Source organism: Podospora bellae-mahoneyi, chromosome 3 (genome assembly GCF_035222275.1).
Source record: "Podospora bellae-mahoneyi strain CBS 112042 chromosome 3, whole genome shotgun sequence".
Classification (NCBI taxonomy): domain Eukaryota; kingdom Fungi; phylum Ascomycota; class Sordariomycetes; order Sordariales; family Podosporaceae; genus Podospora; species Podospora bellae-mahoneyi.
The window spans coordinates 155,385-181,507 of record NC_085882.1 but is presented as its reverse complement, the minus strand read 5'-3'; the positions used below and the strand labels follow the sequence as shown (position 1 = coordinate 181,507).

Genomic DNA, 26,123 nt, shown 5'->3' with positions numbered 1-26,123 from the left:
CTCTGGATGCGATTTCCCTGGATCCGGCTTCCCTGGATCCGGCTTCCCTGGACCTAGTTCCCCTGGGCACTGTCTCCTGGATGCGGTTCCCCCTAGATGTGACAGCCCTGATGTGAATATGAGTTGTCTAGGTAAGGCTTCCGTGGGTGACCGTGGCTCCCCCGGATATGGATGAGAGTCTTTTGTGATATGGCTTCCAGCTCAGCGGCCAAAGATTACAGCCCCCTGTCGGCATTAGCTATTATGAGCCAACTGGTTTCATCTGTCTCCATAGAAGCTGGGTTCCAAAGTTAGGCAGCAGATCAGGCACGGGAACATACTTTACGCTGTCGATTTCGGTTTGGCCAAGGAGTTCTGTGATGCCGAGCGCTGCAAAGATCTGGAAGGTCGCCCGTTCGGTGGCTCGCTGCTTCTAGACCGCCGACTCCCTCACCGCGGCCGCAGGAGGAGCGTGAGCCGGTGGGGTGGCAGGTGACAGGTTAGGACGCGGGCGGTGAATGGAGGGTTGTGTCTATTCCGCTGGCTTTGCATGCTTTGTGACGACTTTTGTGAGAAAATTGGGGAGGGGTGCTTGGGTTCGGTGGTTGGTTGTGGAGGTTTGGGTTGAAATTGAAATCTCAAGGTAACTCTTAGGTAGTATGTGCAGCGTGGTTGTGCCTGGAGGGTTGGGAAAGTTGCATATCGCATTTACATCCAAGGTAGCTATGAGTTGGATCATTCCCTCTGGAGATTCTTGGCGCAGACTTCATAACCGTTGTTTCATCATAGACCGCCAACATGGAGCTGATGATTGTGGCAACATGATACTTCCGATAACTGTGCAAGAAACGCATGCTAGGTTTTCAATAGGGACAAGACATCAACACCCCCATTCCCAACCCCCTCAGTCAGAATCAGAGCTATCCGACGAGTCCGAATCAGACCCACTCCCCTTCTTACTCTTCTTCTCCTTTTTGTGCTTCTTCTCCTTCTTTTCCTTCTTCTCCTTCTTCCCCTCCTTATCCTTCTCCTTCTTCCCCTCCTTGTGCTTGTCCTTGTCCTTCTTCTCCTTCTTCGGCTTGTCAAGTCTATTTCAGTCGAGTCAGCAACTCCTCCCCAGGTCGCTAAAAAAACAAAACCAAAACAAGAACCTACTTATCCACAATCACCCCCTCCAGCTTATTCCCCGCAAAAGCCCCTCCAAGAACCCCGGCCGCGGCCGTAGCCAGTGATCCGCCTCCGCTGCCTCCCCCTCCGGCCGAGTGCCCAAGCAAAGCGCCGGCTGCCGCGCCGAGCAGAGCACTTCCAAGCCCGGCGCGATCTTTACCTCCTTGCTGCTGCTGCTCTTGGTGGGCTACCGGGTCTTGGTTTTGGTGGTAGGGCGGGGGTTGCTGGTGTTGACCATGCTGTCCCTGGTGTTGGCCATATTGCTGCTGTCCATACTGCCCTGGCGGGTGTGGCTGCCCAGGCGGGGGGTAATACTGCTGCTGCTGCTGATACCCCTGACCCTGCTGCTGACCGTCGTACGTTTGCTGGCCAGAGTTGCTATACCCATAGCCCTGTTGCTGCTGCTGTTGCTGACCGCCGCCACCACCACCGCCCTGATACGAATTGTAGTAGTCCTGAGCTGACATTTTGTTTGGTAGAGAAATCAAAGTTTCGATGCTGAGAAGGGGGAAGCTGCACGATGATGTCTGGGGTGGTCTTGGCTACAAGTAAGTGTTGGAAAACGCGGGGGCACCCGACGGGTCTGGGGGAACACATGTATGCCCACTTTGCTGACGAGGAGGGTTTGGTCACGTTGGCGATGACATAATAATGGGCACAGTGTTCCTGTCATCGGAACCGATCTTGCGCACTGTCTCAGCCCCTGAATCAGCTGTCACCCCGTTTGCACGTCCCAACTTGTCAGATCTCGCAAGTTTGATCAAGAGGCATGTTCATTCATCTCAGAAGCTATGTACAGCAAAATTTCCCCGTTACTCCCAACCCTTCTCTCTTCATTTCCATCCCAGTCGTTCAAGCGCCGGTGTACTTGAGCACGAAGACACCCCTCTCGATCGAGTTGAGAAGGATGTGGCCGCTCTTGAAGTAAGGGTACACAGACCAGGTACCGGTGAACTCGGCGCGGCCACCAACAGAGTCATCCTCGGGGTAGCAGTCAAAGAAGCCAACCTCCTTGAAGCTCTTGCCAGTAGGATCGGTGGTAACGCTGCGGACATCAACGATGCGGAGACCAGAGCCGTAGTTGGCCTGGTAGCTGAGGCCGTTGTGAACGTACTGGTTGTGGTCGATGGCGGTGGCGGGGCTCTGGTAGGTGCCGGTGAACTTGGGGGCAGTCAGGCTGGAGATGTCGACAATGTAGGTGGTAGTCTTTTGGTTGGCGGCAGGACCTTTGCGGTTCTGCTCATCCAGCTCGTCATCGAGGAGGAGGTAGCGCATGCCGGCGTCGGCGAGCCAGCCCTGGTGCGTGTACGAGGAACCGGTGTACCCCGTGCTGGAGAGCGTGACTGGGCTGCGCTTGTTGGTCACGTCAACAATGTCGAGGGTGTCCTCGTTGAAGTTGAAGCAGATCTCCTTGTTGGTGTAGCGGGTGTCGGGACCCTTGTAGACCACGCACTGGGCGTCGTGGACGTAGCCGCCAGCCGACATGCAGCCGGCCGAGGTGGGAGCGGCGGGGTTGGTCACGTTGACCATGAAGAGACCTCCGCGGCAGCCGGCGGCAGTGCCGGTGCCGACAGCGTAGATCATGTTCTTCTCCTCGTGGGCGACGATGTTGTGGCTGTTGCCGAAGCCGGTGAAGCGGGCCTTGAGGTCGGAGGTGATGCTGAAGGTGCGGGGGGTGGTGATGGTGAGGAGCTTGGTCAAGTCAAAGACCTGAAGACCGTGGTTGCTGGACTCGGCACCAATGTAGACATGGTTGCCGATGACCTTCATGTCACGCCACGAAGACGACGTGGTCTGGGTGGGGAGACGGCCAAGGTAGACGAGAGAGCCGTCAGCCTTGATCTCGACGAAAGCGGTACCGTCAGTCTGGCCAACAGCGCCGAACTCACGGCCTGAGGCGGCGTGAGTCCATCCTGAAAGTTGTTAGCACAGTCTTTCACGAAAGACGGTCTTGGGAGGAATGCATACCCCAGACGTCGTTACCGCGGCGGGTGCTGGAGCCCATGTCCTGGTGGCGCAAGAACGAGACCAGGTCAACGTTCTTGCACTGGTACTCGCCAGCCTTGCCGTTGACGCAAGAGGTGGCGGCCTGGGAAGCGTAGCGGTTGATGTCGAAGACACCGGCCTCGCTCTGGGCGGACCAGAGGTCGAGCTTCTTCTGGCGCAGCACCGACATGGGCTCGGCGGCGACCAAGGCCGACATGGCCATGAGGAGAGTGGCGGAGGTCTTCATCGTGACTGAGGTATCCGGGGATTTGGGTACCGGCGGTGTTGTTGACGTCGGGACTGAAGATCAACGGGAACTCTCACCAAAAGACCCGGGGATCAACGCCCTTTCTATACTCGTCAGCCATTCAACCTTCACCATGGTGCGAGGGTCAGCCCTCATGCGCGATATCACAGCGATAGTATCCCCCCAACCGCCGTGAAAGCAAGCAGATGTCCAAGCATCATCAAAGGCCCTGGCCAATCCACTCGCGACGTTCACGGATCACACCAAGGTAGGTAGGAGGCTCATCGGATCGCCAAGGCAGGGTACCGACGCGATGCCACCTCCCATCCAGCTACCTTCCCCAATCGCACCCGCCATCCGATTCCCCCTATCCCCCACAAGCACTTCCACATCTGGGTGGGCGGCATTTGAGTCTTGGCATCTCGGTGGCGATCCTCTCGGTAGTGAGACCTCCTCCCGTAATAGGAAGGTCAACCAACAACACGACAAAGCACCTCTGCTAGTCTCAGCTTGAATTAAGGTTGCATTGCTGTAGCCAACCGGACCTTATTGTTTGTACCTATTGTTGTGAACGGTCGCTAAATCCCGCGATGCCATCCGGTGATGCTGGTTAGATATTTTCGCCATTGCTATCATGGATCTCTGGCTCCGGCAATCGAATGGTACGATAACTGGATGACAAAGGTTTCGTGAAGCTGTCCGTTGAACAATAATCTTGGTTGCTGGTGAGGTTATCAGCTGCCAGGGCGGTTCAACAAATATATCTCGACTATCGACGATATCAGTATGCACGACTACCACCCTCACCTGCAAGCCACCATCTAGCCCGCCATGTGACTCTGTAGCACAAGCGCTAGAACAGGCACAGAACCGGGTAAGAACAACTGTGCCGAGAAGCCGAGAGATATCTCAGTTCCCATTCCTGCTGGACACTTTCGAATCGAGACCACCTACCCTTTTTGTCACAACCCCCCATCATGCACCCACTTGTGATGCATATATATGTCGTGATAATAATGTGTCAGTCTAATTCAAACGTCAACTTCACAACGTTGACCAACATCCTAGCGCCGGGCCCTTGTGCGATTGCATCATCGACACCCCCGCTGCCCTTCCTCTAGTGATGATGGACAGGAACAAGAGTAGAAGGTGGGGGAGCGGCGCGAAAGTCTAAACAAGACAAGAAACCTTCCCAAGCTCTACGGGGAAGCTTGAATTGATAGCGGCCCCCACACGCCTTTTCCATGACATCACATGCTGATGATAGTTGAATGTAATCTTCTTTTGGTATCCACCATCGCATGGCCGTAAGTACATTACCAAACATATGCAACTCTGCCAACACTTTTGAAAGTCATGGCACCTTTTTGGGCCTTCCTGTTCTACCCTCCCTACGCCGTGATGGTGCCCGTCAAGCGGATATCTCTCGAGCTGGCCCCGACGCTGACGACAAAGTTGCCGCTGGGCACGACCCAGTTTTGGAGGCGGGTATCCCAATAGCTGAGATCTCTGCGTCTGAGGTTGAATGTGGCAGTGCCGCTGGCACCCGGGGCCAGCTTCAGCTTGGAAAATCCACGCAGCTGCTTCGGGGGAGAGGCAGGAGCCGAGGACGGCAGGCCGATGTAAAGCTGGGCAACCTCAGCGCCCTCGACAGCACCCGAGTTGGTGATGGTTGCAGTGACTGTCGCAACGTCCTCCCACAGGTCGGCAGGTCCGCCGGGAATGGTCTGGCCAGTAGCGGGCCCCGGCTTGACATTGGAAGTAATCTTGATGTCGGAGAAGGTGAAATTGGTGTAAGCTGTTTTATCAGGTTAGCAAAGCATGAAATCAAACCCAACTCCGCCGCTGGAACTTACAAAGACCAAAGCCAAACTCATACCGCGGCTCGATCCTGGCATTGTCAAAGTGACGGTAGTCAACAAAAAGGCCCTCCCTGAAGTTATCATCCCCACGAACAACGGCTGTTCCATAGTCCGACTCCCTCTTGCCAATGGTGTAGGGAAGCTTTCCAGATGGCGAAACCAAGCCGTAGAGAACATCAACAAGAGCGTTGCCATTCTCTTGGCCCGGAAGACCAGCCCACACAATCGCGCGGACTCCATTGGTGTTGAGGATAGTCTCCAGGGTGATCTGGCCAACACTGTGCACAACAACGATGACGTTCTTGTTGGCAGCCGCGGCAGCCTGAACAAGTTGGTTGCCGTTGTGCCACGGGTCAAGGTGGCTGCGGTCGCCAGCGTGGCCCTCGACAGTGATGTACCCTTCACCAGAATCGGCAGTGATGACAACAACAACAGCATCAGCGTCAGACACAACGTTTGACACACCGTTGGTGCTGTCAGTGTTGTGGAGGCTGATTTGTGTTCCATCGGCCTGAGCACGAGTCCGGAGAGCATCGTACGGGGACACGAGATAGGGGTAGTTGACGCTGCCTGAACCCCAGCCCATGCCAAGGGTGCCAACATTGCAGCCCTTGTCAACACAGGCGTTAATTCCCTGGGGATTGTTGACGGAGTGGGAGCCCACGACAGCAATCTTTCTCGGCTTGGAAAGCGGCAGAATTCCATCGTTCTTCAGCAAGACGATGCCGTCTCTGGCAACAGCACGTACGTTCTCCTTGTGGTTGCCCTGAACGTTAGCCCTGATGTTGATGGCGGGATAGCCCTGGTTCTGACCGAGCAAGTACCAGCCAGCCAAGATTCTCTTGCACATGTCGTCTAGTCTGGATCTCTGAACCTGGCCGGCGTTGACAGCGTTATTCAGTTGAGGGCCCCAGTAGACATTGCGGCCGTTGAAATCGGTACCGGGCATAGTCATGTCCAGACCGCTGTTAGCAGACAGAGCAGTGCTGTGCTGAGCATTCCAGTCGCTGAGAACGTAGCCCTGGAAACCGAGCTCCTTCTTCAAGATCTGATTCAGAGCCTTGTCATTCTCGCAAGCCCACGTGCCATTGAGCTTGTTGTAACTGCACATGACGCTGGCGACGTTGGCGTGCACGGCGTCGGCAAAGGGCCAGAGGTAGAGCTCGTGCTGAGTGCGGTCATCCACATTGCTGCTCATGGTCTCGCGGTTGAGCTCTTGTTCGTTTGCAATGTAGTGCTTGGCGTTGGCCTGGACGCCTGCTGACTGAATACCCTCGATGGTCTCCTTCATGGCAATACCGGCAAGGTAGGGGTCGGCGCCAAATCCCTCCCAGTTGCGACCGCCGTGGGGAATCTTGCCCAGGGCACCGGCGACGGGCCCCAAAAGGATGTGAATGCCGCAGCCCTTGGCTTCGGCGCCCAGATAAGCACCGCGCTGCCGGATCAGATCAACGTCCCATGTCGAAGCAGCTTGGACGCCAGGTGTGAAGGCGGTGGTACCAGTGCCGAAGCGAATGCCCAATGGTCCATCCTGAAGACAGATTTGAGGATAGTTGATGGAGCTGATGGCAGCTGTGTTTCCCACGCAAGGCCCTCTGTCCCAGCCAATGCCCGTGACCATGTTGATCTTGTCTTGCTGTGACATCCTGGCCAGAGTGGCGGCAGCCTGGGAGTGGGCGGCGGCCCATGCTTGAGCGCCAGACGGTGCTTGCCGAGAGACCTTTTCGCCTGTTGTCTCTGCGTTGGCCAGCATGGCTGCCGCCAGCAGGAAGAAGGTTTGAAGAGCCATGGCGAGATGTTGATTGCTGAAAGACCGGCAGAGCACTCGGGACGTCTCAGCTTCTTGAACTCGAGGGGGAAAATGTGATTCGTCCGATGTCACACCTCCAGTCGGAGAATGGTCAAAGAGGAACAAAGTTGTTCTCCAGATTCCCTCACAGCACCTGCCGTACGACAGACCACCACAGCACCTCACCCGGCCGGTTCCTCGTCCTTATACGACATTCTGGCGTAGAGACACGGCTCCGAGGAGTGATGCCCAGACCCGCCCAGTCGGAACGAGGCGACATTTAATCGTCGTCAGATGGCCGCGGCCCCACAGATGCAATATATCACCAGATCTCGTCGGCGGTCCAAAGCAGGAACGAGGTCCGCGGCGGGAGGGGACGTCAGCATGCGAGCAAATGGGAGGTGGGAAAACCTTTTCGCGAGAGTGTGGGATAAATGACTCAACCTGGGGTGCAGACGGTCGATATATTGGACGATCGGCACTCGAGGGCGGGCAGAGGAGACGTGGTTCCGAAGCGGCTGTGGCTGCTGTGACGATGTCATAGCCGGGCCGCTTTGCCAGGCATGGTTAATTAAGCCAATACGACAATTCCCGCCATGGCATCCCCGCAAAGCAAGACTTGAGTGATGGGGTTTTCGTTGCAATAATCGCCCTGCGAGGGGAGAGGGCGTGGCTGGTCATGGTACTGCATGAGGGAGTTCGTCATGTTGTTCGCCTGTGGTTCTCGTACCCAGGGATGTAAAGTCGAATTCTATGCTCCGTGACGCAACTCGAAATGCAATGCGCGGTGTTGTTTATAAGTGTGTTGTGTGATTGGACCTGGGCTGCATCGGTCATTGTTTTGGGCAAGCGGAAGCTGCGCTGTGTGACCCAAGCGAGCCTTAGCAGACCCCGAGTAAAATACCATGCATCTCTGTTAGCGTGTTCGGATCATGTGTCCAACGACAGGCGCCGGGATCTTGAGTGGTCGATATTGAGAAGTGAAAAGTGAAATAAAGTAGAGCTTTCTAGCATCAGTTCAAAGTCTATGTCAGGTCAGGTGTCAGACATAACTTACCATGAGATCCGGGCAGGAAGGGTGATAACATGACCGTTGCCTGTTAACAGTTGACATGCTCTGCTTCTCAAAAGGTGTAGATTGTAGAGAAAGTCTAGACTTACAAAGATTTGACCCTCGTTGAAGCCGTCACTTCAAAACTGGTGAGAGGCCTTACAGGGTGGTCGATGGGCTTCAAAGAGATGATAGGAGACATCAATCGATCCTCCACAAAAGAGCGAGATTCAAACGAGACCCCTGAGGAGATTCAGGTCTGATAGATATGCCTCTTCAATAAACGCTTTTCTTGCTGTTCTCAACTGTGTGAAATGACCTTGTCAGCCATTCAGAGGGGTTGTTTTTTCATTTTTATCAAGGTACGGTGACCGTATGCACCTTCGCTCTCTCTTTCAGATTGCAGAGACTGGCTTCGAAGAATTTTCTGCTTGTTTACCCCATCGACTCCGTGATACTCCTTTTCCTGCCTCAATCCCGTCGTCAAACTTCTTTCGACAGACCCCGTTGCCAGTTGAACCCTCTACAATACTGCCTGTCTTCCTCCTTCTCAGCATCACTTCGACTTATCCGCCTTTCAATCTACCCGGCTTCTGCAAAAATGGTCAGCTCTGGCGGCCAAAATCTGCTTCACGACATCCTGCGCGATCCAACATCTCCAGCGACCAAACTCTGCTTGACGCGATCAAGTGACTCGACATCACCGGCGACCCAGTCGACAACTTCTTTGAAAACCTCCCCACATATGACGACTACGTGAGGGTCGGATACAAAGAGTTCTGGTCGAAAATCCAGTACGTCGGCTCGCGATACGCCGTGCAAATACTAAACAAACCATGTTCCGACAGAGAGACGCAGGTTCCGACAGAGAGACGCAGGTTCCGACAGAGAGACGCAGGTTCCGACAGAGAGACGCAGTTATTCCTTTTTGGAAGCTTGATGGGGCATTGGGAGGCGCTCAGAAATGAGGCGCGTGGAAACGGCGAGGTGAATGAGTCGAAGCCGCTCTGGATTCTCCAGCAGGTAGCGCTCCTGGCGCTCAAATGTCCCCCTTCTCCCGACGATCTGAGCAACAAAGCCAAGGCCCTTCGCTTCTGCCTTTGGATCACATGCTGTCGGAAGGAAGATTCTTTGCCCAACCAGCCCCCCGTAACAGGCCCGGAAACCGATCACAGCCTTCTGCCTGAGAGACTCTTGGGAGACAGCTGCGCAGCATGCGGCAAGCAGGGCGCTACCATGCGGTGCTATCCATGTCTCATCAAGAACGGTGACAACTGCAGCCACGAGACCATCAGAACACTCTATTGCGACTGGACATGCCAAGCTCAACTCTGGCCTAAGCACAGACAAATCAGCCGCGTCTTCAAGCTCTACGAGGAAGTTTGGGAACACTTTATGGACCTGAGGTTCATTTCAGACCCAAAAATATCAACATAGCCGTCTGCCGCATGACACCAGACCGCGTCAAGTTCAGCGGGATGCCTGGCCACAATGTCCTATGTCTCACCCTGTCTCCGGCCAGACAGCTTGTGCTCGACCCCACCCGTGCTCAGTTCGGTTGGAAAGAAGCTTTGTCGCCCTGGGAATCCCACCCTCAAGCACCGCGTCTCGACGACGAATGCAGAGCCTTTGATGGCGTATTGTAATCTCGGCGGGACCTTCCAGGCTGAATCTTTCAGGACAACTGGCCACCTGATGTTAAACCTTCTTTTGAAAGTTCCCGCGTCTTGGCCGAAGTTGTCGCCCAAGGGGTTGGGCGGGAGCTCTTTCTGTGGTATGGTCGCGTCGAGACAGCTTTTTCCGGGATAATATTTGTGGGAGGGCAATATGTGTCATGGTCGGTTGATGAAATATATCAACCAAGAAAGCTTAGCTCGATGTACTGTAATGATAAGGCTGTTCAACTACCTAAACATGTATCAACAGGGCCCATCTGGTGTGCGCACCAACATCTCTTCCAATACCTTCAACTATAGCGGCCCACACATACCATCGGTCCATCTCAACGATGGACTCTTTGTTCAACTGAGTTTTTTGACATCGGACCGAAGCCCCCATTTTCCGCCACGCTCATCCTACAAGTTGTTGCAACAGAGAACGCACATAACATTATGAACATGTTGATCTAGCCACTGTCAGCCATGACTTTGAGGAGAATATCAATAAGGCTAGCTGACTGAAGCAGGAGAACATTCGAAGCAATCCGACCGCCCTCGTCATCGGGGCAAGGAAGCCACGCTTCGGCGGTGACGGCGGCGGTGATTTTGAACCCGGGGTTAGAAATATCACAGGAGAGATGATATTCCCCGCTGCAATCAGAAAAATAAGGGTGTCTCTGTTAGCACAAGAAATTTGAGAAAGGAAGGGGGGGTGGATGGGAAAATATGAACTCCTTCTGGAATTTGAGTAATCCCCATGAATTGATGTAGCATTTTCCGGGGTTCAGCGTTGAACCGCGGTTTCATTTGCCATTTCGCATTTGGCAGCTGCCGTATTCAAGAATGTTCTTTTTGTTGGACTTGAGGGGACAGTCACGGCATGATTCGAGTAAGGTGTCTGTTGCTGCTGTTCCTAGGGAGAGGAGGGAGATGGTGAGGTTGAGGGGACGCATGGTGGAGATGGAGATATGGCTTTGAGGCAAGAAGATGGAGTAATTAGCTGAGTAAAAGATGGTTCGAGAGATTACATCCAAAGTTCTCTGCCGCGAGCCAAATGCTGCCGACTTCCCATTATGTTGACGACCAACGCATCCCCGACAATTCTAGACTCAAGAGAATGTCACAGCGGTTGAAAGCAACGAGTCCTCTGAAGCTCTAACCTCTCGCGTTCATATCCACTAAAATTATGCCAAATGTTCTTACGCCAGCTTGGTCGGCTATGCCTAGATCGATGGTGAAGGAACGAATGTGCTGTGCCATCTTCCAGCAAGGGGGCCCATGAACACAACTTGGTTCTCTCTCCACCAACTCTGACAAAAGACATCCCAACCTAGTTCAACCAACGCCTGGACTTCGACCTTGGATACCCCCCCTAGCAGTAAAGAAACCCATTATCCACCTTCACATCAGCAACTAGGTAAACCACACTCAGGCAGCAACGACCTGAACAAATGTCAACCAAATCAACTCACACAAATCAGCCAACGGCGTATGCAACTGCCCATTAATCCTAGGACAAGGAAGCCACATCAAAGCATCGCCACGGGGAAGGTCAAAAGCAGCATTCGCACTGCCCACATGGCAGGATAGGTGGTATGCACCGCTACACAAATCATGTCAAACATTAACCGCAGAAGAGTCTGTCTGTGAGAACACGCACTTGTGCTGAAAGATCAAATTCCCGTTCGCGTTGATGTAGCAGCGTCCCAAGTTCAAGCTGGGCCATGCGCGCCATTGGCCGTTGTCCATTTTGCACCGGCTGCATTCGAGCACGTTTTTGGCGGTGGGCATGAGACGACACCCTTCGCATTGGGATAGGGTGGCTGCTGAGGCTGCTGTCACCAGGGAGAGGATCGTGAGGAGGTGCATTTTGGCAAGGTCAAGGTTGAGTAGGTGTGGGAGGTAGATGATGAGCTGAGCACGAGGGGAGAAAGGGGGCGGATGTGTTGGGTGGAGAGCCTATTTATGAGGTCTTTGACCATTCTTTGACGAGGTTACCAAGTTCTGGTTATTGGAACTTTTGCCTTGGAGATACATGCTTTTCTGACAAGACTCGATTCGGCTGCATGGCAATGAGCAGTGGGATGGTGCGTTGCCAAAACCGGTCATGGTAAGTATCCTGGTACCTGCCCCTTGACCAGTGCACCTGAAGCTGTGTACAAAAGCTCTTCCTGCACTGGGCTAAAGCGCCAAAGACTGAGGTATGTTGGCTGTTAGGGGAATTTGTGTATGCAGTAGTCACGCTTGGCAGGAAGGGGTCGAGCACAACCGCTCTCGTGTTGATCTTATCTCAGGGCAAGTTCCTAGGTAAGTAAACCCTAAACCTCATACCGATCACTACCATGCTTCACAGGCGTGTACACAAATCCCTCAAAACTGGCCACCCTCCCCGTCCCGTTCAAATCCGAGGCAGCCACCCCCACAAAAGCCCCCGTGAAACTCCCATGAGCCTGATGCCCACCACACTCATCACTCACAATACTTGCGTCAAACACCGGGCCGATCTTCTTGAGCTCCTGTTCCCCCTCAAGTGCGTACCAAAACTGCAGCTCCTTCCCCCTCACCGTAACCTTGAGTCTGACTTTGCCCTCGTTGGGAATAACCACACTGTCAGGATTTGACAGCGGCAAGACCAGATTCCCCACCGGCCAGCTCGCCTCGGAAGCCATGATCAGCAACTCCCTCTGCCCGTCACTGTGCGCGCTGACGATGAGGTAGAAGAAGTTGTACCGGCAGTAGTAGGCCGTCAGCCCGGCGAATTCTCTCTCGTCGGTGGGGGAAAAGTCAATGACTGTCTCGGCGTCGTAGGAAAAGTGCTCTTGCCTCCTCGCAACGAGGGCTTGCTCGAACCAGGAACCGATGCTCTCCCTGCCAATCAGGTTGAGCTTGTTGTTGTCCAGGTTGAAGATTCTCTCCGGCTCGGGGGTGCGAAGCCACTGGAAGTCTTTGTGCAATCCTTCGCCAGCATCGAACGAGTACTTTTTCGTCTCCCAGTACCGATCCTCATCCCGGGCGGCAGGGAGCTCGACATGGAGGGAGGGGACAGGCCCACCCTTGACAAAGAGCCAGTCGTCTTTCCAGAAGCATTCCTGGATGGCGGTCTCGCGGCCGAGAACGCACCTTCTCCTCTGGGTGGTCGGGCGGCCGGTAAGGTGGACGAGATAGGTCTTCCCATCGGGTGTGTCGACAATATCACCGTGTCCGGCACGCTGCAGCGCGGCATGGGGATGGTCCTTGGAGGAGAGAATGTGCTTGTCTGGGTGGGTTTCATAGGGCCCCCAAATGTCCCTGGAACGGGCAAAGGTGACTGCGTGGTCATAGCCGGTGCCTCCTTCGGCGGTCAGGAGATAATACCATCCATTCCGCTTGTAGAGATGAGGGCCCTCGACCAGAGCGAGCTCGGTACCCTGATAGATGTTTTTGCGTGGGCCCACGAGCTTGCCAGAAATAGGATCCCACTCCTGCAACGCAATCCCGGCAAAAAGAAGAGGGCGACGGCGGTGATCCCACAGCATGTTCACAAACCACTTCTTGCCGGTGTCCGGGTCGTGAAAGAGTGAAGGATCAAACCCAGAAGAGTTGGTGTAGACCGGATCCGACCATGGGCCCTCGATGGCCGGGGCGGAAACAATGTAATTGTGAGTATCCTTGAAGGACCCATCCTTGCGCTTGACATCTGTGTACACCAGCCAGAACTTTTCACCATCGTGGGTGAGACAGGGAGCCCAGATACCGCAGCTGTCCGGGTCGCCTCGCATGTCGAGCTGGGACTTGCGGGTTAGGGGGCGGGTGACGAGTTCCCAGTTGGCGAGGTCCTTGGAGTGGTGGATTTGAACGCCTGGGTACCACTCAAAGGTGGAAGTGGCAATGTAGTAGTCATCGCCCACCCGGAGGATGGAGGGGTCGGGGTTGAACCCGGGGAGGATGGGGTTTCGTACTTGGGGCATGGTGAATCACAATGAAGTAATTGGTTGGTTGGTTTGCTTTGGGCAGCTTGACGACGTCTCGCCGGAATGTCCGATGGATGCCTCTTATGGTCGAGGTTAACATGAGGGGAGACTCCAGGTGCTCTCAGTCCGCTGCTACAGCCGTGTTGGATGCCCCACTCCGCATTTAGCCGGGAGCGGCTCACAAGGCCCGGGGAGGGGAAGTGCCGGAAAAGTGGACCCCGGAGCCGGATGTGTCTCTGCACTGTGAATGGCACGGTGTCGAGGAGTGATGACCATGACTTTAGCAAGAGCCTTTCCTTACATAAGATATCCAATGGGGGAAACATCATTTTGGTATCTTTTGTGGAAGCACATGAGATATCCCATGACAAGGTTCTCCGTTATAAGCGGCCCAATCACGGGCACGCATTCACTCGCACAGCAAGTACAGTACCACAAGGGTAGGAATGTATTAACTCTTCAAGACTGTTCTTCATGAAATCCACCGTATTCCCCGAGTACTTTTCTTTTGAGGCGCATCTCCTCTGGCCAATAGCAGTTCATGTGAATGTCGAAAGGCAGTCATCAGGGTTCTCCGGGCAGGCTCGGGCTTCGACCTGGGCAGGAGCAGGTGCTGGGGCGGCAAGCACCGCCGTGGCGGAGAGGATGAGAATGGTGATAAGCTAAATTCAAATTTGCGTCAGGAACAATCTACAAAGGCATTGAACATCATCCGGTGAGCCTTACCTTCATTTTGTGGAATTGGACCAAAAGTCTCGAGTTTGACGTGACGAAGTTGGTAATGTTTTGTTTGTGAGCGGGGATGAATAATTGAATGAAGGTGAATACACGGGCGACTCGGACTCTCTTATATGACTTGGGGATCTCAGGAGTGTGAAATGTTTGCAGGTCTAGTACGTTTGAGGTTTCATTGACCGACGACGCCTTGGTAACCACACTTCAAGCGTTGGATCACTAGTTACCTAGGTACACAGCATGCAAGGCAGGCCAAAAGAGAACATAATTCAAGCCCGCGGGCCAATCTGGTTTCGAGCAGCCAGACCGGCCATGGCCATTGGCCGTCGTCTTATCTACCGTCCTACCTATGTCTTGATCGCGGCCGGGCTGGTGTCTGCGCCGCGCAACAACACTTGCGTTTCATTCTCCATGACCGAAACATGAGACCGACATACCTATCTCATTTTCTTTTATCAACACAGAATAAGCACAACGTTGGGTTTGACGCCCCGGGTCGGTGCCATGCCTTGGGTATTACAACCGCCGATTAGGTACTTCTCTTCAACTCCGCAGTTCATTTCATCCGTCAACATAATGATGTAGAAATACAGGCACCGAACTTAAGTGTTGCCTTCGACAGAATACATCACCCCCCCTCCCCCTCAAAACTTCTTCCTCACCCAGCTCGCCTGAGTGTTGCACCACCCCTTCAACCCAACAATGCCCCAATCCATTCCAACACCGCTCCACTTGTGCCCACCAAAGGGAACATAAGGCGACAGCTCAAAATGACTATTCACCCAAGTGCTCCCCGCCTCCAGCCTCCTAGCCAGTCTCTCGGCCTTTTCAATATCATTGCTCCAAACCGAAGCCCCCAATCCCATGTTGGTGTTGTTCGCCCGCCTAACCACCTCATCCTCATCGCTCCATTTGAGAACAGGCATAATGGGCCCAAAAGGCTCCTCCACCACGATGCGGCTGTCATCCGGCGGGTTGTCGATGATGGTAGGCGGCAAGAAAAAGCCCTTCTTGCCATCGCAGGCGACAGGCTCACCACCGGTGGCGACTTGCCACTTCTGCTTGCCAATCTCCGAGTACAGGTCCTTGACCTTTTCAAACTGCATCCGATTTTGGACCGGGCCCAGGAACGCCTCGGGATCGCCTCCTCCTCCGACCTTGAACGACTTGACCACCTGGACAAAGGCAGCGAGGAACTCGTCGTAGATCTTCTCGTGAACGTAAAGGCGCTTGATGTCCATGCAGATCTGACCAGAGTGCATGAATGCCATGGGTCCGATCTTTTATTGAGTTAGTTTCATCAGGTACCTTGCTTGGTCTTGAGCATCAGGCAAAACATACCTTCTGAACCACCTGGGCCACATCAACATCATCGTAAATAATCGACGCGTCATTCCCACCCAGCTCCAATGTCAGCCTCTTGAGCGTGCTGGCACAAGCCTGCATGACCTTCTTGCCCGTCGCAGACGAACCCGTGAAGCTGATTTTGGCTACATCGGGGTGAGCAGTAAAGAGTGGTCCCAAGCTCTCATCACCGCTCAGAACTTGCACAACACCCGGTGGGAATATCTGCGCAGCAATCTCGCCCAGCTTGAGCGCCGTGTAGGGAGAGAAAGGCGATGGCTTCCAGATAAAGGTGTTGCCGGCGAGGACGGCGGGACCAAGCTTGCCCAGGCCCAAAAGGACGGGGTAGTTCCAGGGGATGATGCCAACGCCAACTCCCATGGGAAGGTACCGGACGGTCGCTCTTCTCTGTTGTGAGCTGTCAGCAACCCCTTTGGCAGATAAGCATGCAAACCAAACCAACCTCCTCAGTATCCTCAATCAAGTCATCCTCGATCCTGAGCTTGGCCGTCTCCCTCACATGGGCAATGGCAAACTGCAGCTCCCCTGCGGCGTTGCTAACAGGCTTGCCAGCCTCCTTCATCAGAAGCTCTTGGAGTCCGGAAACGTTAGCCTCAATCGCGTCAGCATACCGACCGAGATACCCCGCCCGTTCGTCATAAGACAGCGCCTTCCACGCGGGAAAGGCAGCTTTGGCAACGGAGACGGCCTTGTCGACATCAGCCTGCTTGGACAGGGGAACATGATAGAGAAGCTCCTCTGTGCTTGGGTCGACAGCCTGACGGGTCTCGGGGGTGGACGAGAGAGCGTTGTTGATGATGTTTTGAAAATTGGACTGCCAACCATCATTGTCTGTCAGTGACGAGTTTTCGTCAGCAATGAGAGGGGGGGGGGTTGAGCGTACCGTAAAGTCAATCTTGGGGAAGTCAGCAGCTGAGCCCATGATGTTACCGTTGCAGACTGACGATGCAGTCCAAGTGAGTGTCTAGAAGGTGGCAGGCAGGCAAGATGAGAAGAGGCTCAACTGAAATACCTGCGGTACAACCCAGCGCTACTTATTCTTCTTTCTGGAACCACCCTCAGAATACCGATGCCTGCAGACGATGCAGTTGGGCCCCTTCCATGCATGCGTGAGGTTGCATTCTGAATGTTCCATGTTGCTTCCCCGCAGCAGGTTTGCGCGACCTTGCACCAACAAGATGGTCAAAGAGGGAAAGCGAACCTCGGATCGTCTCCACACCATCAGAAAAGACGTCAATAGTGATGTTTCGCAACCTTGCTCTCCCCCCCCCCTCTCTCGTGGCTTCAATATTTCCCCGCATCTAGAACATGGAGGGCTGAGGAGTGAGGGCTGACAAATATTCTACTTGGTTGCAGGTGGGTTCTGCCAGAAAGGGTTACGAGTTTGCAGTGCTGCTGTTGGAGGTTGGTTGGGCGTTCGGGGAATGGAACTCTTGATTCGTGGGCGCGAACAAAGTTGGCATTCTAATAAATGACACGTAATGATCTAAAACTCGCGTCCTCATCGCCAGCATTACACACCCCCCTTCAGGCATATCCTTCACTCGTCGTAGGGCTTTTGGCCCCAAGCAGCACCCCTGTAGATCAGACAGACATGTCAGCTGCTGTGCCCAACGGCGGGATGAAGGGGGATAACTTACCAAACGCAGTAGCTATGCCAGTTCTTGTTCTTCAACCCAGCCCTCACCTTGGCAATAAACACCTGCATCTCCTCATACTTCCACCCCAGCACGTTCGTGATGATATACAACCCCAGCCCCTCAATCCCGCCGTCGAGCATATACTGGTTGAACTGCCCAACCTCCTTCCACTTTGGATCCGCCGGCCACGACCCCACCGGCGTCTTGATAATCGTATTCTTTACATCCTTAAACCCAGCCTCCTTCAGCCACCCAACATAGTTGTCATTGTCCACCACCTCAAACGTCTGGCCCATCTTTTCCCCCGCCTCCTTGAACACCTTCTTCCACTCCACAAACACCGTGTCCTTGGGCAGCGACCCGTCATCCGACAGCACATCCGCCGTGCAGTCCAAGTGCTCGATCCAGCCGCCCGGCTTCAGACACCGGTACGCCTCCCGGTACACGGCCGGCCAGTCCTTGAAGCACCCAATCATGTACCGGAAGTGGATGTAGTCAAAGTGGTTGTCCGGGAAAGTCCAGGGCTGGGAGGCGTCGTCCAGCTCGAACTTGCAGTTGGGTGGCACCCAGGTCGGCTGGATGGGAGACAGATCGATGCCCGTGACCTCGCAGTCGGGGAACTCATCGGCAAAGTCGATGGCCCACATGCCCGTGCCGGTGCCGACGTCGAGCACGCGGGTGGGCTTGGACAGGGGGGCGAAGAAGAGCTTGTTGTCCAGGGCCAGGTTGAGGAGGTGGTGGTTGATGTCTAGCTGGTCATTCTGGGCGTCGTCATTGGGGGCCCTGGTTTGTCTTTTCAGTGAAACGTGATCAGAGCAGAGAAGGGTGGTTCAGACTCACCAGTACTCCACCTTGTCGGCACCACCAAAGTTGTGGTAGGTCCTGCCGTGAAGCTTGCGGTACTGCAGTATGCTGGAGCTGATGGAGGCAGTAGAAAGAGCATTCTCATCACCAAGCGAAGAGTCATTGTCGTCATCGTCCTCCAGTGGCTGGGGATGGTAGATGGGGTTGGAGTCGACTGCAATTGGGGCATCGGCGGCCGGCTGCTCAGCAGCGCTCGGGGATGCCGGAGTGGAAGCGGCAGCGGCAGGAGCGGTGGTCGGAGGTGGGGAACCAGCCGGTGAAGAAGCCGATGCCTGCGGCGCAGTAGCTGCCGGAGTGGACTCAGACTCGGCCATTTTTTTATTTTATTTTTTGTGTAATTATTTATCACGGTGACAGGATGGGAGAGAAAGGGCAACACCAAAGGTCGATCTGCCGACAAAGCAGAAAACGGGGCCGGTCGCAGGTAAATATCCTTCCTTTTCACCTACCATCGGGCACATCTCTCACCCCCGCACTTCGAGCAACATCGCCGGAGACCTCGCCTGCTCCGGGTTGGCCCTACTATTAGCCTGCCGCTTCAGGGTTAGTGGGGTAATTTACAGGGGATGACTGGAGCGCCGGAACCCACCAATGCAGTTCCAAATCCTTGGGATGTTCACACGTAATTCGATAGTGTCCAGAACCACCGAAGAAGAAATCGTTAAGCTGTCTGCAGGTCATGCGTATGCGTGTCAGAAGAGCGAGAAAATAACCCAGATTGCTGGGTCTCACATGTCTCCGATCCAAAACCTCGCCTCACAGCACAGCACAAAGTGGGTGGTCATCCCGTCATCCCATCTACAACAAAAAATTACTATATACATGATTTATGTCGGGATAGTGATGGGACGACGCGAGGTTGAACGGGTGGAAAGATTGTCGACTTGATCGCCGGAAGTTGAAAGGATACCTGTGGTCAGCACACAAGAAACATCAACCCCCGCAAGACAGGAGAGGCCTGAGTAGAGGCCCTCTGCTCACGGAGACCTAAGAGTTGAGGTCATGGCAACTTCCGACGATGAACCGACAACATTTCCACCCGCCAGCCCCGCCTCGCATCGTCTCATCCAGTCATTAAATTACAAGCCCAGATAAAGTCCCCGTGTCGACATCACATCAAAATAACCCCCACGCACCAGCAGCAGCACCGATAAGCGAGGCACTCACGATGGACACGGTCTGACGCACAGAAGCACTAACAGATTGACCATCAGTAGGCTTGACGCCGGTGGATTCCATGCCCAGGTACCAAGCGCCAATATCCGTCAGTCTACCATCGTTGCTCAACATGGCAGCATTGGGTCCCACATTCGAGACGTCGCTCCTAAAGGCGCCGAACAGGGAATACCGCTCAACAAAATCCAAACGATCAAAGTACTCGGCAGAAATCTTGTAGAAGGCCTGAGTATCCTCGAGACTCTGATGGGCGAAATTGTACTCGGTGATCCACATGGTCTTGTTGGGGAACCTGTGACAAAGTCAGCCTTGCCACCAAAACTTCACAACCGAAAGAAACATACTCAGCAGCATATTGGCCCATATGGCTGGCCAACCCCTCAAAGCTCCCATACCAATGAATCGTCACAAAGTCAAACGTGCAGTTCTCCTTTTTGTTTTCCGTGCTGACAAGCTTCGAGCACTCGCGGACAAAGGTCCTGAGCCAGGGCAAGCCGTCCTGTCCGGCGGTGCAGGCGGGCAAACCCACTCGGATTCCCATATCACTCAACGGCTTGATGTTGTCCACCCACACCTGAGCCGCCGTGATAGGATCCAAATAGCTCCCTCCCCACGAGTACGGGGCATCCGGTTCGTTGAAGCCGAGGACGTTGGTGATGTTGACGCCGCTCTTGATCAGGTCTTGGATGGTCGTAACAAACGAGGTGTCTCCCTTCGTCTCCGGGGCACCCCATAGCATGGGCACAAACTCAAACTCGGACTGGGGAATGTCCTTGTATTTGGGCTCGGGGAGAGGTTTGTAGTTGTAGTACCACGACAGAGCCGGGGGCCAGACTGCGTCGTCGGCGCGGGTCGTGTCGTTGGGCGTGAAGCAGAGACCTCGTTTGTCAGACGCTAGCGGGCCGTCGGCGGAGGCGATCGACGGGAGGATCATGGCTGCCACTGCTAAAACAGCGGCGGGTGATACATGGTGTAACATGTTACGTGGGCCGGACGGAACGGAGCGCTGGTAGTGAAACCGTTGGGTTGAGCTGGGCAGTCAGAACTTGATCGGATCAGATCTCGTTGTTCAGAGACCGAAGGGATACTGACGTTGACGCGGTTGTAGGCCGTCGTCGGTCGGTTCCCAAGGCGAAGAGGGACTGTTGTCAGCTCAGGGGGGTCCGAGATCTAGATTTGCGTTTACTCCGTAGTTCCGAAGCAACCAAAAAAAACAAAAAGAAAAAAAGAGCGTAAGTATGGCCAATGCTGCCGACGGGAGGGAATGGAATCAAGAATGAACGAGAGTTACAAGAAGAATCATGATGAAGAGATGTTCAGGACGACGACATGGCCGCAATACAAATTGCATGGCCACAACAATACGGCCAGCTGAAAGCGCCCGTTATCTCCATGACAGACAGACCCTTTCAGCTTGAAGGGGCAAAAGCTCGTGGCTGGCGCTGCCCAGGCACCCAGGGCCGCCTAGATTTGGCAAGATAAGACGCTAGCCCGTGTTGGGACTAGCGCTGCTGTATTGCACCTTTCTTAGTGAGAGGACTGAGATGGCAGTTAATCAAAAAGGCCCTTATTTATGGGATGAGAGGGAGTTGTCAGAGCAGAGCTGCCAATGGCTGTCATCTGAACCTGAACACAGAGATATGCAAGGCACGAACGACTGCACAGACACTGCCCAGCAGAGACGAACACGCTGAAGCTCAAACGCACAGGGCAGGCACCGGGTGCAGTTCAAGTGGTGGAGATTGAGAAACAGGGCTGTGGCATGCAGTGTGCAAGATAAGGCTGAGAGAAGAAGTCTCTGTATTCTTAAAGACTTCCCTTCAGCTGGCTTGAATTAATGGTCCCTGGACTTGGAGGACCCCAACAAGCAAAGCAATTGCCGATGGCGGGTGGTTGTCTTGTGGAAGCGAATGGTTTCCCCGCAAAAGCTCTTGAGCCGTGGCCCGGAAGCGGTTCAAATGGGCCGGTCGGGTCACTTTACCCCAACGCCATCCTTGCCTCCGCGAGCCCCGGCTTGCCCCCCCCGCCAGGGCCAGCTTTCAACCGCGAACCAGGCCATCTGCGATAGACAACAACCGCAGACGCCGAAAGATGCCGAGGCAAAGTGACCCCACGCCACCAATTCCGTCAGCAGCAACATTGCCTTGATTGTTGATATAATAAATAATATGCACGACATTCCTGTCCCTTCCTGCCCCGAAGACCTCAATTCTTGATCACCCACACCGGATTCAAGACTCTCACAATGGCGGTAGAAAGACTCGGCTCCATCCTCAAGCACCTTGCCCCCGGCAACGGGCTGTCCCAAATGTGAGTTGTCCCGTGGGCTTTCACATGCCCCTTCCTCCATTTTGACTTTTGACTTAGCCGCTGACCACTCGCCGCAACACGCAGCACCTCCAAGAATGCCGACGACATTGTCATCACCCTCGCCGTCCGCACGCCTCTGGCCAAGGCCAAGAAGGGTGGCTTCAAGGACACCACCATCGAGTACATGGTCTACGCTCTCCTGAAGGAGGTCAACCAACGGAGCAACCTCGACCCCGCTCTCGTCGAAGATATCTGCCTGGGCAATGTGCGCACCCGTGTCCGTCCCCTCAGAGTGTCTTTGGAAACAGTGAGCGCTGACACTATTCTGGTCTACAGGTTTCCGATGGCAAGGCTTCGTACAAGCTGCGCGCCGCCTCCCTCGCCGCGGGCTACCCCAACACCTGCTCCGTCTACTCGCTCAACCGCTTCTGTTCCTCTGGCCTCAAGGCCGTCGCCGACATTGCCCACGCCATCTCCAACGGATCCATCGAAATCGGTATCGCCATGGGAGCCGAGAGCATGACCGCTGGCGGCGATGCGCTCGAGAAGCCCTTTGACGAGGAGGTCACCAAGCACTCCCAGGAGGCTGCCGACTGCATGCAGCCCATGGGTTGGACTTCCGAGAACGTCAGCGCTGACTTTGGTGTCACTCGCGAGATGATGGACAAGTACGCCGCCGAGAGTTTCCAGAGAGCCGAGAGGGCGCAAAAGGCCGGTCTTTTCGATGACGAGATCGTCCCCATCACCACCCAGATCAAGGACAAGGACGGCAATTCCAAAACGGTCACCCTAACCCAGGACGAGGGCATCCGGCCTGGCACCACCGCCGAGGGTCTCGGCAAGATCCGCGCCGCCTTCCCTCAATGGGGTGGCTGCACCACTGGTGGCAATGCCTCTCAGGTTACCGATGGTGCTGCTGCCATCCTGCTGATGAAGCGCAGCACCGCCATCAAGCTCGGTCAGCCCATCCTGGGCAAATATGTCGGCTCCACCACCGCCGGTCTCGCTCCCCGCATCATGGGTATTGGCCCCACCGTGGCCATCCCCAAGCTCCTCGCCCAGCACAACATCACCCTGAACGATGTGGATGTCGTCGAGATCAACGAGGCCTTTGCCAGCATGGCTGTCTACTGCCGGGACAAGCTTGGGCTCGACTGGGCCAAGATGAACCCCCGTGGCGGTGCCATTGCCCTTGGCCACCCACTGGGCGCCACCGGTGCGAGACAAATCGTCACCGGCCTCAGCGAGTGCAGAAAGACCGGCAAGAAGATCCTGCTGACGAGCATGTGCATTGGCACCGGCATGGGCATGGCGGGCTTGTTTGTCAACGAGCAATAATGAATCTGTAATGTATCTTATGTACCTCCTGTATATAGCAAGCGATATCAATGTTTTTTCCATCTACTACCCCTCTATCGACCTTGATGCCGTCCGAAAAACGGATGTTGATGACGCCCCATCGTGCAAAGTAGCCAGCCCGGTTGCTCTCCACGTGTTGTTATTTTCGGCCTGGCCCCGTCCCAACTCCTCTCCCCTCGTTTCTCCCCCCTTTCCCTCCCTCTCTGACCCCCACCTTTGACGGACCTTGGGCAGGAGGTTATACCACCCGCCAGCAGCAAAAACTCCCAACCAGAGAGCCAATTCCGTCCCGTAAATCACCATTCCCAACACGTCCAGCTCTTTCTGGAAAACGACCGAAACCAGCGAGAAGACATCCCCGAGCGCATCAATCCCCACAAACAAGAAGGAAATCCCCCTCACGGTCCGATGTTTCCATATATCAACGTAATGCCTCAGCACGCCCAGCGCAAGCAACAGGGCAGACAACGCCGCCATGAGCGTCATCGCCCAGTCTTGCCCGTTTCTGTTCCGCAGCGCGAACACCAGCCCGACCTCCACACCCGCCATCACCATCCCGATCGGCACCGCCACGGACAGGGTCTCGATCGCTGTCCAGCGTTGCTGGTAGTAGAGACACTGCCCCCAGGTGACGAGGCTTAGGAAGGCGAGAATCTGAGGTTGGGCCTGCAGGGCAAGGTTGAAGGAGGAGACGATGTTGTAGACTCCCAGGGGGACGCCGGCCCAGGCCCAGAGCATCATCATGGCGGGTTGCAGCCCGGTGGCGTGGCTGCGGCGGTGGTTGATGATTATTTGGGGGAGGAGCTGGATCGACCAGCAGATCTTGGGATGGTGTTAGCATGCGATGAAAAGAGAGAGAGAGAGAGAGAAAGAGGAAAGAAGGAGGGTTTACCGCTCCGAGGGTGCCAAGGGTGTTGGCTGCTGGTGGGTTGTCCATTGGATTTTTGGTGTCAACGTTCCACTCACTCCAAAAGGTTGATGATGACAAGGAGGCTATGTGAAGAAAGACACTGCTGCTCGTGCTGCTTAGTCATCGACCGAGCTTGACACATCCAAGATTCACAACGAAGATACTGACTGATGGTATCAAAAGTTTCTGAAATGTTGAATTGACCATCCTAAAAATAAAGCCATGCTTCCATGTACTCCTCCCATGCAATTCGCTCCGTGTAGATTACAGTCGCTATTATAACCGGGAAAAGGGCCCCTCCTCCACCTCGTTTGTATGAACTTTGTCACATCCACACACCTAGTTGCCCATACAAATGTTGAAAAAAGTGTCCGCAACTTGTCGCTGATGCCTTTCCAGAACGTAGCCACAGCCACTGCCATGTACCGGACTGCTTTGTCCGTCCCTGAATATCATATCACATTCGCAACGGACGCTCGAGCTCCATGACAAAAAAAATGCATCCTCAAATAAAACGATAAACCGCGCCAGGCGCCCATCGGGGGCACGTATAGTACAATGGAGGAACAGCATTACTCTGTCAGGTGATGAGACACCGAGGCGAGGTTGTCACCCAAGATGTTCAAAATTTGCTCCGCAGCCTGGTTGACATGATGTTAGACGAAGCTCTTGCAAACAGAATTTCCCGAGGGATACTCACCGTTGGGGAAATGACACCATCTCTGGCCCAAATCTGCAACATGCCCTTCACAACGTGCGCCTGGTCCTCGACGCCCAACCCGGTGACCAGCATGTCCAGCACGGCACCGGGGTTGTAGTCCCGGACGGCGATAAAGGTCTGGTAGTAGAGGAAGGCAAACATGCCCATGATGAACTGGCAGTCCATGCGGTCCGTCATGCCGCCGTGACCGGGGATCGAGTCGCCAAAGTCCTTGAGCTTGAAGGTTCTCTTGAGACCCGAGGCGAAGAAACCGCCGAATGGGGCAATCAACGATGCAAACGTGGCCCAGACCAAGGTGTGAAAGTACATGGGCGCCACCGTGATGCTCACGGTATGGCCGGGAGGCAGGAAAAAGAACTCGGGGGTCGTATAGGTGCGCGGGATGAAGACGGGGTTGGGGTCGCAGTGAATGTCCTGCAGAATGCTCGTGGCAAGGTTTGTTGCAGGGCAAATGAAATAGTTGGAGCGGAGCAGGCACCAGGTGAGACCGAGGCCGACGACCATGGTCGAAAACCAAGCGCCAATGAAACCTTCGACCGTCTTCTTGGGCGAGAGTTTGATGAGCTGAGTGCGGCCAAAGGTGATGCCGCAAATGTAGGCAAAGATATCATTGGTGATGACAAGGGCGGCGGGTAAGAAGAACCAAATCAGACCCTCAAAGATGTTGTTGAGGATGAAGTGGGCCTGGATGTTGATGAGGAACAGCGCCATGTGCGTCCAGGCGAACTGCGAGAACTGAAACCTTAAATGCCCTGGCTTCAAGGAGGTGACGAAGATAACAAAACCTGAGAGTCATGTCAGCCTTGTTGTTACGGTTGAGTTTGTCAAACCTACCAAAGATGTAAATGCAAAAACTGATGAAGCGGTGGTGGGTAGACAGAGGCTGCAGGACCTTGTCGACAAGAATGATGTGTCTGAAGTAGTAGACAACACTCTCGCCATACAGGAAGTACATGGTGGTCGCGAGCCAGTACCAGTTCAAAGACTTTGTGAAGCGCAAGTCGCGGGCCCGAGAGCCTATATTGGCGATGGCGATGACCTCCTTGAAGGAGATGATTTGGATGGTGGTGATGATCAAGACGACGTAGATGTGACCGGCAAGCAGAGCAGCAAAGAAACCGGCAATCATCACCAAGGTCCAAAATGTCCTGACCATGAAGTTGGCCTTTTTCTTCTCATACTCGGAGACTGTCGCCGGCGGAGCGGCGGAAGTGTTCGTCGCTTCGGGGTTTGGCTTGGTTAACAATGTCGAGTCCGGTTCGGCCGCCATCTCGGTCTTTTTTTCTGCTTGGGACTCGATGGCTCCCGCGCCCTGCCTTCCGGCCATGATGGGCGAGGTATGGGGTGTCTATGC

General features: G+C 54.6%; 11 protein-coding genes across 11 annotated transcripts; 1 reads left to right on the top strand and 10 right to left on the bottom strand.

Moving 5' to 3' along the window:
• Positions 1 to 883: 883 nt before the first annotated feature.
• QC761_300610 (uncharacterized protein) lies at positions 884 to 1,613 on the bottom strand (the record flags this gene model as incomplete). The annotated part of the gene is made up of 2 exons (XM_062877219.1): positions 884 to 1,067; positions 1,135 to 1,613. The coding sequence occupies 2 exons, from the start codon at positions 1,611 to 1,613 to the stop codon at positions 884 to 886; spliced, it is 663 nt and encodes a 220-aa protein (XP_062732944.1).
• Positions 1,614 to 1,998: 385 nt separating this feature from the next.
• On the bottom strand, positions 1,999 to 3,379 carry QC761_0047760 (uncharacterized protein; the record flags this gene model as incomplete). Its single annotated transcript, XM_062872428.1, has 2 exons — positions 1,999 to 3,059; positions 3,115 to 3,379. 2 exons carry the CDS (start codon positions 3,377 to 3,379, stop codon positions 1,999 to 2,001), a joined length of 1,326 nt encoding a protein of 441 aa, XP_062732943.1.
• Positions 3,380 to 4,770: 1,391 nt separating this feature from the next.
• On the bottom strand, positions 4,771 to 8,228 carry CEL3A (glycoside hydrolase 3; the record flags this gene model as incomplete). Its single annotated transcript, XM_062877218.1, has 2 exons — positions 5,236 to 8,228; positions 4,771 to 5,177 (listed from the first exon to the last, which is right to left on the bottom strand). Exons 1-2 carry the CDS (start codon positions 7,028 to 7,030, stop codon positions 4,771 to 4,773), a joined length of 2,202 nt encoding a protein of 733 aa, XP_062732942.1. The 5' UTR covers positions 7,031 to 8,228.
• Positions 8,229 to 12,057: 3,829 nt separating this feature from the next.
• On the bottom strand, positions 12,058 to 13,686 carry QC761_300580 (uncharacterized protein; the record flags this gene model as incomplete). The annotated part of the gene is made up of 1 exon (XM_062877217.1): positions 12,058 to 13,686. One exon carries the CDS (start codon positions 13,684 to 13,686, stop codon positions 12,058 to 12,060), a length of 1,629 nt encoding a protein of 542 aa, XP_062732941.1.
• Positions 13,687 to 14,228: 542 nt separating this feature from the next.
• On the bottom strand, positions 14,229 to 14,618 carry QC761_0047730 (uncharacterized protein; the record flags this gene model as incomplete). Its single annotated transcript, XM_062872427.1, has 2 exons — positions 14,416 to 14,618; positions 14,229 to 14,351 (listed from the first exon to the last, which is right to left on the bottom strand). Exons 1-2 carry the CDS (start codon positions 14,419 to 14,421, stop codon positions 14,229 to 14,231), a joined length of 129 nt encoding a protein of 42 aa, XP_062732940.1. The 5' UTR covers positions 14,422 to 14,618.
• A 275-nt stretch (positions 14,619 to 14,893) lies between these two features.
• Positions 14,894 to 16,711, bottom strand: QC761_300570 (uncharacterized protein; the record flags this gene model as incomplete). Its single annotated transcript, XM_062877216.1, has 4 exons — positions 14,894 to 15,704; positions 15,766 to 16,176; positions 16,232 to 16,603; positions 16,673 to 16,711. The coding sequence occupies 4 exons, from the start codon at positions 16,709 to 16,711 to the stop codon at positions 15,069 to 15,071; spliced, it is 1,458 nt and encodes a 485-aa protein (XP_062732939.1). The 3' UTR covers positions 14,894 to 15,068.
• A 618-nt stretch (positions 16,712 to 17,329) lies between these two features.
• Positions 17,330 to 18,607, bottom strand: QC761_300560 (uncharacterized protein; the record flags this gene model as incomplete). The annotated part of the gene is made up of 3 exons (XM_062877215.1): positions 17,330 to 17,366; positions 17,430 to 18,212; positions 18,270 to 18,607. 3 exons carry the CDS (start codon positions 18,605 to 18,607, stop codon positions 17,330 to 17,332), a joined length of 1,158 nt encoding a protein of 385 aa, XP_062732938.1.
• Positions 18,608 to 19,409: 802 nt separating this feature from the next.
• QC761_300550 (uncharacterized protein) lies at positions 19,410 to 21,369 on the bottom strand (the record flags this gene model as incomplete). Its single annotated transcript, XM_062877214.1, has 2 exons — positions 19,814 to 21,369; positions 19,410 to 19,761 (listed from the first exon to the last, which is right to left on the bottom strand). The coding sequence occupies exons 1-2, from the start codon at positions 20,446 to 20,448 to the stop codon at positions 19,410 to 19,412; spliced, it is 987 nt and encodes a 328-aa protein (XP_062732937.1). The 5' UTR covers positions 20,449 to 21,369.
• QC761_300540 (uncharacterized protein) lies at positions 21,205 to 23,183 on the top strand. Its single transcript, XM_062877213.1, has 3 exons — positions 21,205 to 21,779; positions 21,864 to 22,056; positions 22,116 to 23,183. Exons 1-3 carry the CDS (start codon positions 21,715 to 21,717, stop codon positions 23,115 to 23,117), a joined length of 1,260 nt encoding a protein of 419 aa, XP_062732936.1. The 5' UTR covers positions 21,205 to 21,714; the 3' UTR covers positions 23,118 to 23,183.
• Positions 23,184 to 24,075, bottom strand: QC761_300530 (uncharacterized protein; the record flags this gene model as incomplete). The annotated part of the gene is made up of 2 exons (XM_062877212.1): positions 23,184 to 23,960; positions 24,031 to 24,075. 2 exons carry the CDS (start codon positions 24,073 to 24,075, stop codon positions 23,184 to 23,186), a joined length of 822 nt encoding a protein of 273 aa, XP_062732935.1.
• Positions 24,076 to 24,620: 545 nt separating this feature from the next.
• On the bottom strand, positions 24,621 to 26,096 carry CDS1 (phosphatidate cytidylyltransferase; the record flags this gene model as incomplete). The annotated part of the gene is made up of 3 exons (XM_062877211.1): positions 24,621 to 24,689; positions 24,749 to 25,554; positions 25,604 to 26,096. The coding sequence occupies 3 exons, from the start codon at positions 26,094 to 26,096 to the stop codon at positions 24,621 to 24,623; spliced, it is 1,368 nt and encodes a 455-aa protein (XP_062732934.1).
• Between the last annotated feature and the right edge of the window lie 27 nt (positions 26,097 to 26,123).

Coding starts and splice junctions, on each gene's coding strand:
- QC761_300540 (XM_062877213.1), top strand. CDS start 21,715: ATGGCGGTAGAAAGACTCGGCTCCATCCTCAAGCACCTTGCCCCCGGC. Junction 21,780..21,863: donor GGCAACGGGCTGTCCCAAAT/GTGAGTTGTCCC, acceptor CGCAACACGCAG/CACCTCCAAGAATGCCGACG. Junction 22,057..22,115: donor TGGGCAATGTGCGCACCCGT/GTCCGTCCCCTC, acceptor TCTGGTCTACAG/GTTTCCGATGGCAAGGCTTC.